Genomic DNA, 16,389 nt, shown 5'->3' with positions numbered 1-16,389 from the left:
TTAGAGGGGGTTTTTGGTGTTTGAACTATTAAAATAAGAAGTTATAAGCATTTTTAGAGGAGGATACCAATTTAACGCAGGTGGTTGTGGTCCCTAACCCCTGTGATTAAAGGGTACATACTGTACACCATTTTTTGTTGTGTGTCACCATGCTGAGAATAGAATTTACCACACAGGAGAGAAATTATGATAGCTCCTTACAGAGGAAACTTGAAGGCAATACCCAGCCTTATCCGTGGTGGACCAAATTGGCATCATCTATCTTTGGGTGAGGCTCCTCTTCCATTCCACTGCTAGTAACAGATGATGGTAGACTAGCTACTGGCTTACTGGCCCTAAGGAAAAGGGTCAACTGTTTCATCGAAATTTTGAAGGTCAGCAATCAGCTGAGAATGTCCCTCTCCCTGATACTTATCACCTGAATCGAAATTCTGAAGCTCAGCAATCAGCTGAGAATGTCCCTCTCCCTGATACTTATCACCTGAACCTATTCTTAAAAAATCTGCATTTTGCTCTAGGGATGTTAACAAAATACTTGATAATCTTGATAGCTGGGGTTAAGATCCTGATAGTTTTCCCCTTTGTTTTTTTAAAAAGGTGTCTAGGGTGCTGTCTCCCAAGATAGGTAGATTCTATAGATTTTTAGGTCGACGTAGTATCTTTGTGGATGCGCACAAGCTTAGTAATACAGTGCCTGTTCCAAAGATTGGTATATCTGCAAACTGCAGTAACTACAGGAACAACTTCTATTCTCCCTGTGCTCTCCAAAGTTGAATAAAATTATTTCTGAGTCCAGTCCCGTGTCAGCCGGTGAAATTCCATTACAGCACGAATTTCTAGGTATAAAATGCTAGATATACCAGAGAAAAAGAGCTTTCAGGAAAGCTGGGGTTACTACCCCCAGTCGAGCGTCTTCTAGGAAGACGTCGGTATAAGGAAGGGTGAGTGAAATACCACTACCACGGAAACATACTCGAAAGATCTCTCCTTATCAAAACCCCCGGAACAGAGCGGTGAGCCGTTACAGCCCCTACACTCAACACCCGCCAGGACGGCGACACCAGCGCCACCTACCTCATTCCATTTTCTAGCACGTGATAATCATCTTTCGTTTTGTGTGCTCGTGCCTTTTTGTGGAATTTTCCCTATTTTCATCATGTCATCGAGCAGCTTTACTATCTCCAAGTTAAGTACTATGTTATAGGGTTTTTTTCGTTTGTTATTTGGCTGTTTTGGTCTCATTTTATATATATATTTTGAGATCTTAGTATGACGCCACGGCGTCCCCCGCCAGCCATGTCGACCACGAGGCGACCCCATCAGTTTCCTGCTGTTGGAGTTGTCTCATTGTCGTTATAGTTATATATATTTTTTGCCCCTGGTTCTCCTCCTGGCGGGTTTCCTGCGGTGGCACCCCCCTTTTGATAATTTAGCACTTCTAAATATATTGGCCTATAGGCCCTTTGAGGGATGCCCCGTCCAGGTTCCCCCCCTCCAGGTTGGGTTCCCTTTTATTTTAGTCTGTATTAGGCTATTTTTATTTTTTCTTGGCGATAGTGCTCTCGGTTCGTTATTGTTTTATGTTTACCTCCTCGTGGTGGCGGCAGCCTTAGCCGTTGATCAGGTAACCCGTTGCACATTTTTATTTCATGTTTTTGGTGTGATGGTTTTTTTTTTTTTTTTTTTTTTTTTTTGTGGGGAGTAGGTTATTGCTTCCATCCCCTTGCCCTCGGCGTGGAAGTCCATCAGGTTGAGAGAATTTTGTTACTGTTTCCTCCGGGGTCGTTTTTTGGTGGGCAGAGTGAGCCCCTTAGTCCTCTTCCTTCCCTTAGGGGGGAATAGAGTTCTTTGGATGTGTCTCCTCTAGGCTATTCGCCTTCTTGCCCCCTCTCCTCGTTCCCGGTTGATTCTCGGCACAAAATTTCTCTCCTTGTTGGTTCCTCCTCCCCTCCGTACTCCTGCCCCCTTTTTCTAACCTATGTTAGGTTAGGTCCCTATTAGGCTGTGCCTAGGCAGGAGTCAGGCATCGAGGCTTGGTCGCTCCCCTTTCCTAGTAGTAGGCCACCCTCCTATCACAGTTCCAGTTCATTCTTGGAGTGGTGTAGTGCAGTTGAGCGGGTTATAGTTTTCCCCCGTCTTCTGTTTCGTAGCCTACCTTTCTCCCCTACTCCACCCATTCCTCCCCCTCCAGCCTTGCTCTACTCGTGCGGGTGACGCTAAATGGCGTTTTCTCCGAGTTCAGGGACTTCTCTATTTGGTAGAGGGATTCGCTCCCTCCCATCCAGTCCCTCGCATCGCTGTGTTTGGTTTAGTGATTCGTTCACTCGTAGCTCGAACGTGTTCGAACACTTTATCCCGCTTTCCTCCCGCCCCGTCGGGCTACTCGGCTGGGTTATTATTTTTGCTCCGGTTTACGTTAAAGTTACGAGCATCTGGCCCACCTTGTTTCTCTGGCGGGGTAGTAGTGAAGAAGGTTTTATTTATTTATATAAGGGGAGCGGATCCCTCCGGTCTCCGGAGTATTTCCGTTTACCATCACTAGTTTATGTTCTTATGATATAAGTATTTAAATATACATATGTTTGTTATCTTCGGAGTACTCTCCTTAGTTTTATACATGAGTCCGGTTCTACGCCCGGGGGTTCCGCCGTTGTAATTACAGGCAATCCCGGCGGCGAGTTCCTGTTGTCTCACTCCTTCCATTCCCCGGAGTATTCCGGGGTCTGGTAGTCTTACTTGCCACTCGGTGTATTTTAGAGCTTATTGGCCTAGTTTATTAAAAGGTATTTCTTCTCCACCGGAGTATTCCGGCTGCAGTTGAAATTCCCGGCCTTTCCAGCCTTAAATCGCTTAGAGTGGTAGGTTCATGTTCGTTTTCCACTTACAGACTGTTCGCTGTGAGGAGCCGGGGTGTACTGCGTCACTGCAACAACCTTACGGTCACGTAGTGTGCCGGACCCACGCTGGTTGCGCGGTCCGACTTGACGACCTGGTAGTCTGGCACCCCGATGGTTGTGAGGTTTGTTTCGCCTTGTGCGCAACCATCCAGGATGAGTCGGTAAGTGACATTCTTCCTCCGTTTTGTGCTCCTCATTTTGAATTTTGTTTATGTGGTTTCCGGACTGTTTTTTCACCCTTAGCTAATTCTTGGCTTTCTTTCAGGCGGACGAGTCCTCTAAGAAGTCGGCCTTGGAATCTCTCCGGGCCTGGGTGGCTGGGTTTGGAAGGAATGTTCCGTCGGGGAAGCCCTACGTCCTCGACGCGAAGTTGAGGGACCTGCTCTACCCCGGCGCACGAGTGGCGGCCGCAGTGCCAGAAGATCTTGCTACCCCCATCATCCAGCAGATCCGGGATGCGACCCAGCCACCCCAAGTGGATATTCTTTATTCAGAAGTGTCAGAGGACGTCGCCGCCTTGAACTTAGACCTCGAACCAATGGCTATTGAACAGGACCTGGGGGTAAGTAGCGAGGTAAGTGAGGTAGTTGGGGCGGGCGCCCTTTTCGATTCCCCAGCTTCTTCATTGTCCTCTTTTTCAGGTTTTGGGAAGTCTTCCTCCTTGGGTGATAGGGCTCCATCAGCTATCCCCAAGTTGAAGTTGAAGACTTCATGGAAGGCGAAGGGCTATAAGTCCTCGTCCTCCAAGAAAGCATCGCCTTTCCCCCCGTCGAAGGCTAAGGTCTCAGCACCTGTAGCCTCCGGGAGCAAGTCTAGTTCCTCCGGCAAAGGCGCGAGTAAGAGGGCATCAAGATCAAGCCCTCCTCGCCAACCTGCCTTTGACGCGGAGACCTTTGCGAAAGAGATGTTCCAAAGGTTCTCCGAGGACTTTAATGACAAATTTAATCAAATGTCCGAAAAGTTTGCCACATACGACAGTAAGGTCTCGGAGAAGTTTGCCGCTTATGACAACATGCTGGCGGGAATGAAGAACCCACCCCCAGCTGAACCCCAGTATGTCATTCCTGATACGGCGGAACTCCCGCCTTTCGATCCTGGCAACCCTTGGCGTTTCGCTCTCCGGGCCATCCAACATGATGGCAAACTAACCATTGAAGGTCTTGGTACGAGACGGTTGGAGGAGTTGGAGTTCTTCCCCGCCGATCTTTTGCCCCCATATCCAGGTTTCGTAAGATTGACTGAGGAAGCTTGGATACGTTCGGATAAGGTTCCCAGGGAGACTGTCATCATCCCCAGGGACCAAGCTCAGTCGTCTCTCCTGCGCACTCTGACGGAGTGGCAGGCAGACAACACAAAGTTGACTCCTTTCAAGGGCAGCTTCACTATGTTTGCCCTGGGAGACAACTTACCGACTCCCTGTTTAAACAAGGTCGCCCTGGCTACGGCCCGGCGTGCTTTGACGGTAATCCGTTACCACAGCTAAGGGAAACAGACCCCACCTCCCTGGTTTTCCCGGCAAGTGACGAGTTCTGGATGGAGGCTCCGTCCACCTTCACGGTCGGGAAATTAGACCCCCTCTGTGCTTCCTCACAGTTTAGCGAGGAACTCCCCAAGCTGCCGGAATCTTTGCTAAAGGCGGAGTTTGATGCCCGGACTAAGCTAGCCCGGTCCCTGAACTCCGTCTGCCTCACAGAAGCCACTGCCGTCTCCTGCGCAGACGAACCCTTTTTCCAGGTCTTAGCTAAGTCCCTGTTAGCTGGCTTTCAGTCTGACCTATTTGATTTCATCATGGCCAGACTGGAATGTAGGAAGTTCGTCTTCGCAAACGCTTCTATCCATCACGAGCCTAACAAGCTCGTAAAGAGCTCGATCTGGGGACCTAACCTCTTCCCAGAAGAAGAGGTTACGAACGTTATGTCGGAAGCTACAAGGGCCAACCAGAGTCTGCGCTCTCGCTGGGGCATCCCCACCTATAAACGCAAGACCACTGAATCTGGCGATCCCCAGACGAAGGAGGCAAGCGTTTTAGGAGACATAAAGGCCCCACCAGCAGACAGTAGTTCAAGCCGTCCCAGTCTCGGCAGCGACACAGTCCTCCACCTCAAAAGCTCTCCCCCAACAATATGTGCTGGTCCAACCAGCTCATTCCCTTGCTGCGCCCTCGTATGTTACTTCACCAGCTTACAACCTCACCTACGAGGGCCGGGGTTACTTTCACGGCCTTAACAGAATTGCAAGGGGGGGAAGAGGCAGGGCCTCTCACAGAGGGAAGGCGAACACCACCCCCAGAGGAAAACCTGGACGTGGTAGAGGGAACAAACCCACTCCCTCCCACTGAGAAAACACAGGTAGGTGGTCGCCTCTATTGGTTCAGGGACCAATGGACCTTCAGCCCTTGGGCACACAGTATAGTGTCCAAAGGTCTGGGTTGGAGTTGGATCAAGGAACCTCCTCCTCCGAACAAGTTTTACCAACCACCCTCATCAATCCTACGGGATTATGTGGCAGAATTGCTCAACAAACGAGCAATAAAGAAAGTAAGGCACCTAAAATTTCAAGGCAGGTTATTCACAGTTCCCAAAAAGACTCAGATCAGCAAAGAGTGATCCTGGATCTGTCGCGTCTAAATCTCTACATAAAATGCGACAAATTTCGCATGCTTACAATAGCTCAGGTACGGACTCTACTTTCGCGTGGAGCCGTCACCACCTCCATCGATCTTTCAGACGCTTACTATCACGTCCCGATTGCGCGGAACTTCTCTCAGTTCCTCGGTTTCAGACTCGGGAATCAAGCCTACTCCTTCAAGGTCATGCCCTTCGGCCTAAACATTGCACCCAGGGTATTCACCAAGCTGGCGGACACGGTAGTTCAACAACTCCGGTCCCGAGGGATATCCCTAGCAGCATACCTGGACGATTGGATAATTTGGGCACCAACAGTTCTGGAGTGTCAGAAGGCTACGACCATAGTCATCAACTTCCTAGAATCGTTAGGTTTTCAACTGAACAGACAAAAGTCCTGCCTGACTCCGGAGTCCCGGTTTCAGTGGCTGGGCCTGCAGTGGGATTTGTCTGCTCACACGTTATCCCTCCCACCTCCCAAGAGAAAGGAGATAGCATCTCTCACCAGAAAATTTCTCAAAAATCAATCGGCATCCCGCCAATCACAAGAAAGGGTCCTTGGGTCCCTTCAATTTGCCTCAGTGACAGACCTGCTCTTAAAAGCGAAACTCAAAGACATAAACAGAGTGTGGCGGAGTCGAGCCAATGTCAAGCTCAGAGACAAGGTCTCCTCCATCCCTCGAATCTTGAAAACAAGACTGCGGCCTTGGACCTCAGTCAAGGGCCTCTCCAAGTCAGTTCCGCTTCAGTTTCCCCCTCCGGCATTAGTTGTCCACACAGACGCTTCCCTAAGCGGCTGGGGGGGATATTCCCCAAAACAAAAAGTACAGGGAACTTGGTCCACAATGTTTCAGCAGTTCCATATAAACACCCTGGAAGCTATGGCGGTCTTTCTGACTTTAAAGAAAATCCGCCCCCCCAACCGGATTCATATCAGGTTGGTATTGGACAGCGCAGTGGTAGTTCATTGCATCAACAGGGGCGGCTCCAAATCAGGTCGAGTAAACCAAGTAATGGTTGCTATCTTCTCCCTGGCGAACAAGCACGACTGGCACCTGTCAGCCACCCACCTTGCGGGGGTACGGAACGTGGTGGCGGATTCCCTGTCCAGAACGACTCCGTTGGAGACGGAGTGGTCCCTGGACACGGAATCTTTCGAATGGATTTGCCGCCAGGTTCCTGGTCTCCAAGTGGATCTGTTCGCGACAGAAAGCAACTTCAAGCTCCCCTGTTATGTGGCCCCCAACCTGGACCCTCAGGCATACGCCACGGATGCAATGACAATAGATTGGAACAAATGGGAGAAAATTTACCTATTCCCTCCAATAAATTTACTGTTGAAAGTATTACACAACTCAGGACATTCAAAGGTCAACTAGCCCTAGTAGCCCCCTACTGGCCGAAGAGCAATTGGTTCCCTCTTCTTCAGGAACTGGGACTGCGGAGTCTTCGGATTCCCAAGCCCATACTGACCCAGACAGTACAAACCAAGACTGTGTCAGCTTCCTCAAGAATTCAGAATGCCCTAGCTTTATGGACTTTATAAAATTCGCAGCCCAAAAAGGAGCAAACATTGACCCTGTCAACACTCTATTTCTTGAGTCAGATAAAAGAGATTCTACTCTTAGACAGTATGATTCAGCAGTCAAAAAATTAGCCTCCTTCCTAAAAGCATCTGAAGCCAAGGTTATGACGACTAATTTAGGAGTCTCTTTCTTTAGATCACTGTTTGAAAAAGGCCTTGCTCCAGCCACTATTACCACAACCAAGTCAGCCCTGAAGAAAGTATTCCTGTACGGCTTTAAAATCGTCCTTACAGATTCCTATTTTTCATCCATTCCCAGAGCATGCGCTCGTCTGAGGCCCGTAGCACGCCCACATTCCGTTACGTGGTTTCTCAATGACGTCCTTAAGTTAGCATCAGAGATAGATAACTTTCAATGCTCTTATCAGGATCTGTTAAGAAAAACCTTATTTCTGATTAGCTTGGCCTCAGGTGCTAGAATCTCAGAGCTGTCAGCTCTCACTAGGGGTGATCATTTTGTGAACTTCCTCCCTTCCGGAGAGGTCCTCCTTTCCCCTGATCCTAAATTCTTAGCCAAAAACGAAGACCCACAAGACAGGTGGTCTCCTTGGAAGGTGGTGCCCCTTCCACAAGACCAGTCTTTATGTCCAGTTCATACACTTAAATCTTACCTTTTAAGAACTCCACAGAGTAAGTCGGGTCCTCTTTTTATCAGGGAGAAAGGTGGTACTCTATCACTGAATGGTATAAGACAACAAATTCTGTATTTTATTAAACAAGCCAACCCAGATTCAGTTCCTAAGGTTCATGATTTTCGAGCAGTTGCTACTTCCATTAATTACTTTCATAATATGGATTTCTCAGAGTTGGCTAAATATACGGGTTGGAAATCACCTCTAGTGTTTAAACGCCACTATCTAAAATCGCTCGAAGCCCTGAAATTTTCTACCATAGCTGTGGGAAGTGTCATCTCCCCACCTTAACCAATCATATCCTTTTCCTCCTTTCCCCCCCCTGCCCGCCTGCCTCATTTGCTTCTCTGCTTGTCCTCCTGGTTGATTATGCCTCACTGCCTTGCTCCTCATATTGATGTATTTTGTCTCTGTTGAGTGGAAACTGTAATCTGACATGTTGCCATAGTGTTTTCTTGTGGGGTACTGGGCGGTTTTTATTTGCACCGTGTACCCCAGATGTGTGTATATACACTGTATGTTTTAATTACGGTTTGGTTGATCTCTTATGTGTTTAGCTTAAGTTTGCGTGTGTAGTTTTAAGATTGTATATGCCATTTGAGTTGTGTACACCATTGTACCTATCCAATTTCGTGTAATTTTGTTCTTTAATGACGTTAAGTGATTTTGGGGAACCCTTCCCTGTCGTGCCGGGGACCTCCCCTTGTCTTTCTAGTCTTAAGTCTTTGATGTACCCTAGGTTTAGTGTTTTTCTCACATGTAAGAGATTCCCTCATTAAACTGCTTTTGTGATTTATGTTTTTTTCTTCAGATTACCCAGTTTCCTCGTAGTTTGCAGCCTTGGCATGATTCTCTGTCACTATTTCACCGGCTGACACGGGACTGGACTCAGAAAAGGGATTTTGACAAAGGAAAAATCTATTTCTGAGGAAGGTCCCGTGTCACCCGGTGACCCTCCCTGACTCACCTATGGCTCCCCCCCCTTTTTTCTTGCACATGCCAAGTCTGGGGTTAGTGCTAGCATGGAATGAGGTAGGTGGCGCTGGTGTCGCCGTCCTGGCGGGTGTTGAGTGTAGGGGCTGTAACGGCTCACCGCTCTGTTCCGGGGGTTTTGATAAGGAGAGATCTTTCGAGTATGTTTCCGTGGTAGTGGTATTTCACTCACCCTTCCTTATACCGACGTCTTCCTAGAAGACGCTCGACTGGGGGTAGTAACCCCAGCTTTCCTGAAAGCTCTTTTTCTCTGGTATATCTAGCATTTTATACCTAGAAATTCGTGCTGTAATGGAATTTCACCGGGTGACACGGGACCTTCCTCAGAAATAGATTTTTCCTTTGTCAAAATCCCTTTTTTAAGCCCCTGAAAAAGATAACAACAAGGGAATCAGGGGTGTTTGACATCGAGTGCCCTTGTAAAAGCACATATGCATGGTCTTCGATATGTTTATTGAGATCATGGAGAACCCAAAATTGACCCTATTGATTGCTCTGGGGCTTTGGATGTGGCTGCAGAAGTTCGAGAGTTTTGGTGGAACATCACTGAAAAACTGAACTGTCATTTGTATTGATAAATTTACATGCACCCAAGCCCAATGCCATCCATTTCTTCAAACTCAGTTGTTCAACTCAGAAATGCAGGTGGGCACATCTGCACCCTTGATTGATATATGGGATTTCTTCAGCCAAGTATCTGACGTGTTGCTGACCCACTTTGATGACCATGACCCTCTTGGCACCTCTACGCCTCTTCCACCCAGTTTCCTGCTTAAGGTCTTCTGGGAGTCAAAGGAGGCACTGAAAGACGATACCAGTCTCCATGACACAATTGAGGTGGTGGAGGGGGAGGGAGTGGAGGCAGACTGGTAAACCTCCTCACAAGGCTTCAAAAGCACTAAGAACTAAGAGAAGTGCACACAAGTAAGTGACAGAGAAATTGTTTGCTTTTATTTTTATATTTTTCCCCTATGTAAAGAACAAATATATGTTGGGCTTTCTTTTTTTCGTGTCAATGTATTAATGTTGACCGTGTTTAGGCAAAATAGGAAAAAGAAAGTGATACCCATGTTATTCAGTAGTGTACTGCATGTACAGTACACCTACCATATTGTGTGTTGCGTACAAGAGAAAAAAGTTTTTTTTTTTTTTTTAGTGTATTTATACAAATATTTCGTCACAAATATTGGAAAATATGCTAGCTAACTCCCTTCTGCACCAAGTTTTCAGTTTAAAGTGTGATGATGGTTGTTTATAAGCATATTTAGTATTTACAGTTATGCAACATTAACAAGGTAGTTGAAGTATGGGTATAGACTTGCCATTTCACATCCAGAGTTTTATTTGACCTCATCCAGCCAGGCCTTGTCTCTATTATTGTGGATAATTGAAGGATTATATTTAATATCAAATTCAACTATCTTTGGTATAACATACACCAAAGAGGAATCACAGTATGAGATTAAGCGATTTATTTACCATGGAGATTTGAACTTCCGACTGGTTGAGAAATAACGACCATGGTGTCAATTTTTACTACAGGGCTATCGAGAGTGTAATAAACTGATACCAACTCCACTCCACATATACCTGTTGAATTCAGGTTTAGTCTTAGAATTAGCATCAACCTACCTCCACCATGACAGCTGATTGATAGGCCCATAACACAGCTATTTATGAATTTTTGTCACGTACACCATGACATTTTTTACATTCACAAAATTGTTATAAATGTCGTTTAACATTCACTCTACCTAGGGAATAACATACACCAAAGGGGAATTATAAGCAAATCACTCAGTTATTACGACACATCTCTTCATCAAATCAGGCATAACACCAAAATAAGTTGTTATTATGAGCCATTCTAGGAAACTTATTCAACTATCTAGATTATGAGAATCTTTATTACTATTTATCATTTTTACTAACAAACTTTTTCATTATATTTTTAGAATGTCCATGAATCCTGGGAATAAGTTCCTTAATTTGCTATTTTAAAATTAACATAATTCAGAGAACTGATGTCCAAAACTCACATATGTTTTATGATAATAGGAAAATCTTACCTTTGGACCCATTTTCTCGGTCACATCCAAAAGAAACACAAATCTGTCAGATGATGGGTCTGTTGTTGAATGCTGGATACTATAGGAGATATTCCCTTGAAAATCTCCAGATGCTCTGCAAACAATAAAATCTTAGTAACTACAAATTTACTCAAGCATTATTAAAATTATAAAAAGGTATGCAACACTACCTGAACGACAACTAGGCAAGGAACATCCGAGTCCAACATACGGAAAAGTGAACCCAACCAGAATTAAAACGAACCAAATTAAGATGTTTACATACTTCAACATTTGGTAGTTCTCTACAGACAAAACAACAAAATATTTGTATGTTATTCCTTGAGAGACACGTCTGTTCAATTTCCTACTGGTCTCTCCTGCTCTAAAAGAAAATGACAGTGGCAGCCTAAGATGGCCTCTGTAATGAGAGAAAAAAAAAAAAAAAAACCTTCATTCTCGTCTCTATACAATGTTGATGAACTTGAGTCTCTCGAACCTAATCCAGATTTGGAACAGTAAATTCTGGAAATGAAGCTCCAAGGTAACTTCACCTGCATCCAGTAGCACAATCTGCATCAGAGAGGCTCTGGAACTTCCTCTTATTCAGATCCCTGCGTTTTGGATGGAGTTTAAGGCTCTTCATCTACTTCCAGTAGACTAAGATGTACATACTCTGCAGCCATAAGCCAAATTGGGTACATACAATCCTATATATGAGTTGAGTAAGTCCAGATCTTGTGGTACGACAGCTCTTCAATAATTCTAAAAGTCTTATGCATTTGGTTTTTATATCTGCCAAATGAGATGCCACGTTAAGACTGATGTCACATATCAGTCTGGGCGTGGATGGACACCCATTATTTGCCGTAAGTGAACCACCACCATATTCTTTATGTTAATCTGGAGGTGCTACTCTGATATTGATATTCAAGAAGCAGCAAGTATGAATAATCTTTCAACATATAATTTATAAAATACATCTTAAGCTAATAAAATTTGTAATGCCACCTACTGTCAGTGCAAAAAATCTTAAAACTCTATAAACTACCTTGACATTTAATAACTGATAATGTAGCTCTGGCTTGTTCTTGAAAGAAGCTTTCATAAAAAAAATGAGGCAGTTGGATCGATCTCATGAACTGCCCTTTCCCCAAGTAATACCATATGCCTTTTCCACATGAAATAAGATGAGATAAGTCTGTAGTAGATTGGTTGATTTATTTATAGATTTTAGGCATACATGCCAAGCACTGGGGAAACTATGACCATTCAGGGTTTAAAATCAAACATTAACTTAGCTTATATAAATCTATAAGTTAAAAAAAAAGTCTGTGATAGAGCTAAAGCTCCTGAAATCACTCCGAGTTGAATACCACATTATATGGGGATCAACCATTTTTCTCCATTATTTGCTAAATAAAAAAAAAGGTCTATTGTTCAGTAACTAACTGCTATAATGCTGCCTACCAAGTTTTGTTAAAGGGAGTATCCTCGCAGACTCCCAGACCTAGGGGAAAATGTGTTCTCAATTGATTCTGTTAATAACACTCAAGACAAACACTTCTAAGCATTCTGGAACACATTACATCATGCCATATGGATGTTGATGTTATTTGGGCCTAGGGACAACTTTTTTTAGTTATCTGGCATTGATGATTCTAAATCTGGCCTATATGATGTGAAATTAGTGACATTTTGCTCCTTTCTTTTTTTTGATAATCTTGATATATCTGAAAAGTGACTCTCGAATAATTAGTGAAAATTTGCTCCCCTCTTTTTCAGTAATCCATAGCTTATCTTCAAAAAAAATTTTTTTTTTTACACCTGAAAAGTCATTGGTGTGACGACTTAGATTTTCAATTTGAACTGACCTCTTCCATCTAATTTCCCATTTTACAGTGATTCCATTTGAGTCTTCCTATATTATGTCTTTGCTACTCTCATTCTTTTAATGACTACAAAACACACTTTTCTACTATGGCACAGGTCAATGCACAAAAGTACCTGGTGCTCTTGGGAAAAATGGTGTTAAGTATTTTTACTGAATCATTTATCAACGAAAATTCATATGCTCAATAATGGAACTTGTTCTTTGTAAAGTTATTCCACTCAGCTTTACTTAAGTCCCTCTTATTTAATCTTGGGACTAGTGCTTTGAGAAACACTGACAATAACTGTTAAGTGGGTGCTATTATATCTACCAACCACTGCTTCTCAACTCATGTTAAGGATTGCATCCTCGGTGCTCACAATTATATCTGTATATAAGATACAGCACCCACCAATACATGGAAATGTATTAGTCCCCTGATATTTAATCCATATTAGACTGAGTTAGTTTCCCCAGGTTTGGAAGCAAAGACTGAGTTCTTTTTGAATTTTCATACTGTACTTGAAAATATGCATTTTAATATACTGGCTAGTTTCCTTACAACGATTTTAGACTGGTCCCTGGGTAGAAGGGCTATAATCCTAGCACTGACTATACATAATTTGCAATCAGTCTGATTGACCTATGAATAAACTTTTCTTATTTGGCCATTTCATAAATCAAAGACATTTTTGGTGCATACAGTAATTATTCTAAAATAACTCGTGGTATATTTGTAGCAATGACTACATCCTTCTCTATATTTTTTTTAATATGTTAACACCTACTTGCAGTACACTTCACTGTAGGAAAAATTTATATATATATATATATATATATATATATATATATATATATATATATATATATATATATATATATATATATATATATATATATATATATATATATATATATATATATATATATATATATATATATATATATATATATATATATATATATATATATATATATATATATATATATATATATATATACATACATACATATATATATATATATATATATATATATATATAATATATATATATATATATATATAATATATATATATATATATATATATATATATATATATATATATATATATATATATATTCACGTATTTATAAAATTCGTCCCATCAGCCAGTTAGCTAGAAATCAAATTTAATGGCAGTTGGAGGAGACTCCACTAAGGGAGGTGAACTTATGTAGGCCTAACCCCCATATTGCCTGAATTGGGGGGACCATACCGACCTCTTAGCCCCAGCATCATACGATTTTTGGGGGGGAGAAAGCCGTTAGGGACAGAAGGGCTAGCTAGGAATGTAACTGGGATGATATGCTGACCCTAGTAGCCTTACCCATAAGACCTATTTCAATTCGGCCTTTCTACTGGCTGAAATTGCTATTTCAGATTGACCGATGTCTTCTTGGCCCATGCTGGAACCAGAATGGGAGACGCATCCCACCTTGGCTACACACTCGTCCAGCAGGGCCGTAGCCGCACTTAGTTCATACGGTCCTGTTGCTATCCACACTGGCAAGGTTTCAAGACTTCTGCGGACGAAATTCATCTTTTGCAAGTGAGCTCCATGCACAGATGCAATAAGGTACGTCTGAAGTAGCAATTGATCGCCAGTTATTTTTTTCTTTTCGTGAATTTCTCTCCATTTTCGTATTTCCAACTTTCATTCTCCTAAAACAAAGCCCCTTTGCTTCCCACAGCCTAGCACGCACATTTGGCCCTCATGACTTGTCCCAAGCTCAAATTAAATTAGTTCAGTGATAATAATTTGAGCATTCCCACCATAGTGTTACCATGTGCTAATCAGATCTTACTGATAAATTCCTCCATCGTACATAAGTAATTTCATGTGAGAGAAAGTCATTTGCTAACCTGGAATTTTCTTCCAGAATCCTGCTATCTGGCTCTTCAAGTGGTCTGCCCCTGCCCTTATAAACCAAATAGCCTTAGACGTTCAACTGCCATCTTGCCACGTTCACGAGTCTTCTGATTCAGTGGTCCCAGGGTGCCATACACAGTTCCCCCTTTGCAAATCCAGTTGTGTTAACCACCAAAAATAATTCAACCAGTCACAACAGCAGTTTCATTTGCGTGTCAAAAGTATTTCAGGGCTGTAGCCCTTTCAGATTCAGTTATTTGCTATGCATTGTCTAGCTGTTATTGCACAGTGTATGTGCTTGCTCGCTGCTTAGTCAGCCCTTTCATTTTAATTTCCTGATTGCCCCATTTGTAAATAAAGTCAGTTTAAAGTTGACTGGTTTTTAAAAGGCAACCTCCACTTCTCCGTTTACTCAGATGTGATATCAAGGTAAGTCAGTTTATTCATTACATTTATAGCTTATATTCTGAGAGCTATGTGTTGGTCCTTAAGGCAGTTGACAAAAAAATCCATTTTCATTCTTCCAACTGGCCTCAGAATATAACAGTGGTGATCTTGCCAACAATCCTAGTCAACTAGTAACACTAGCTTTGCTATTACTAGACTAGGAAGGAAGACAAACCAAGGAATGATATAATTCAAAAATAATTTAATTCCATTATTCACAAGGCAAAAATATAAGGGTGACAGAACCGAAGATAAAGATGAGGTAAGGTTTATTATTGCAATTGTTGTACAATTAAGGATATGTTAGGAACAGATAAGTAAGAAGTGTTTTAAAAAGAAGTGATTAGTAACAAATCTCACAGTTAGAATATCATATAGGATAAGGCCAGAACGCCAAAAAGTTCTTAAGTTAGTGATGCAGAATAATTGCCCACGAAATTTTCCATCATGAGAAGAATAGCAGCTGCATTGTGATGCCAGAAGTCTGATAGTTAAGAAAGAACAGCAGAGGATGTGTATAATAGTGTTAATGAAGTGCAGTTCGAAAATTCGTGTTGTTAAAATACATGTGACCACCTCTAGCAGCTCGGCGCATGCGCCTTCCATCATCTCACTCCCACAATTCAAAGACTGTCATATCCAGTTCAAATTTACATTTAATGTTTAAGTGAAGTAAAGGCATTATTGATGTTTCAAGTTAAATAATTCGATTCTGCATATCAGCAGCAATAATTCAGTCAGAAAAGCTGAGTGTCCTTTTTCTTAAATTTTAAGTCGTCAATTGTCGTATCACTTGATCGATGACACCAGTAGCCATCAGCTGTCTCTCCCCCACGCACCCAGTTCCACTTCTCATTGTACACTCACCATACAAAATTCCATTTCTTTTTACCCCTAACATAAAACCTAACGAAATAACTTGATAGTAATTTGAAAACCCTTGCCACCATATGAGTACTAAAACTAAAAAAAATGAGTACTGGAAAATAAACCCACTAATTCATAAAGCCAAGTACAATAATTTTTTTTTTCATTCTTACCTGAAACTTTGATCTTTTAGATGCCCCATCAGTTCTTCCTTTTACTCATTCACACACAGCGCGCAAAATTACCTACGCGCCCATGTTCACTGAACTGTCTTCCATATCTATTTTCACATTAAGTGCTTCAGCCAGGACGTTTGTAGCTTACTGATTGTATATGAATCATGGTGACGTGATAAAAAGTCATAATATGGCTGCGTGCGACAAACGCATTACACGGTCAACATGGCAGAGGTGGGTGGATATCGTCTCCAAATACAAACACCTGAGTTCGACGGGGGATTTGTACATGGGAGCCGATATCCACTTATACC

At 42.7% G+C, this 16,389-nt stretch overlaps 1 protein-coding gene across 1 annotated transcript in view; it reads right to left on the bottom strand.

Annotated features, from left to right (window-relative positions):
* LOC136850788 (calcium-activated chloride channel regulator 1-like) overlaps positions 1–16,389 on the bottom strand; it is a 308,332-nt gene that overhangs the window by 185,018 nt on the left and 106,925 nt on the right. The window contains exon 7 of the mRNA XM_067124788.1: positions 10,801–10,915. Within this exon, the coding sequence (XP_066980889.1) occupies positions 10,801–10,915 (115 nt within the window). The remainder of the gene's footprint in view (positions 1–10,800; positions 10,916–16,389) is intronic.

This window comes from Macrobrachium rosenbergii, chromosome 3 (genome assembly GCF_040412425.1).
Source record: "Macrobrachium rosenbergii isolate ZJJX-2024 chromosome 3, ASM4041242v1, whole genome shotgun sequence".
Taxonomy (NCBI): domain Eukaryota; kingdom Metazoa; phylum Arthropoda; class Malacostraca; order Decapoda; family Palaemonidae; genus Macrobrachium; species Macrobrachium rosenbergii.
Note: the sequence above shows the minus strand (reverse complement) of the source record. Positions and strands in the feature narration are given on the sequence as shown.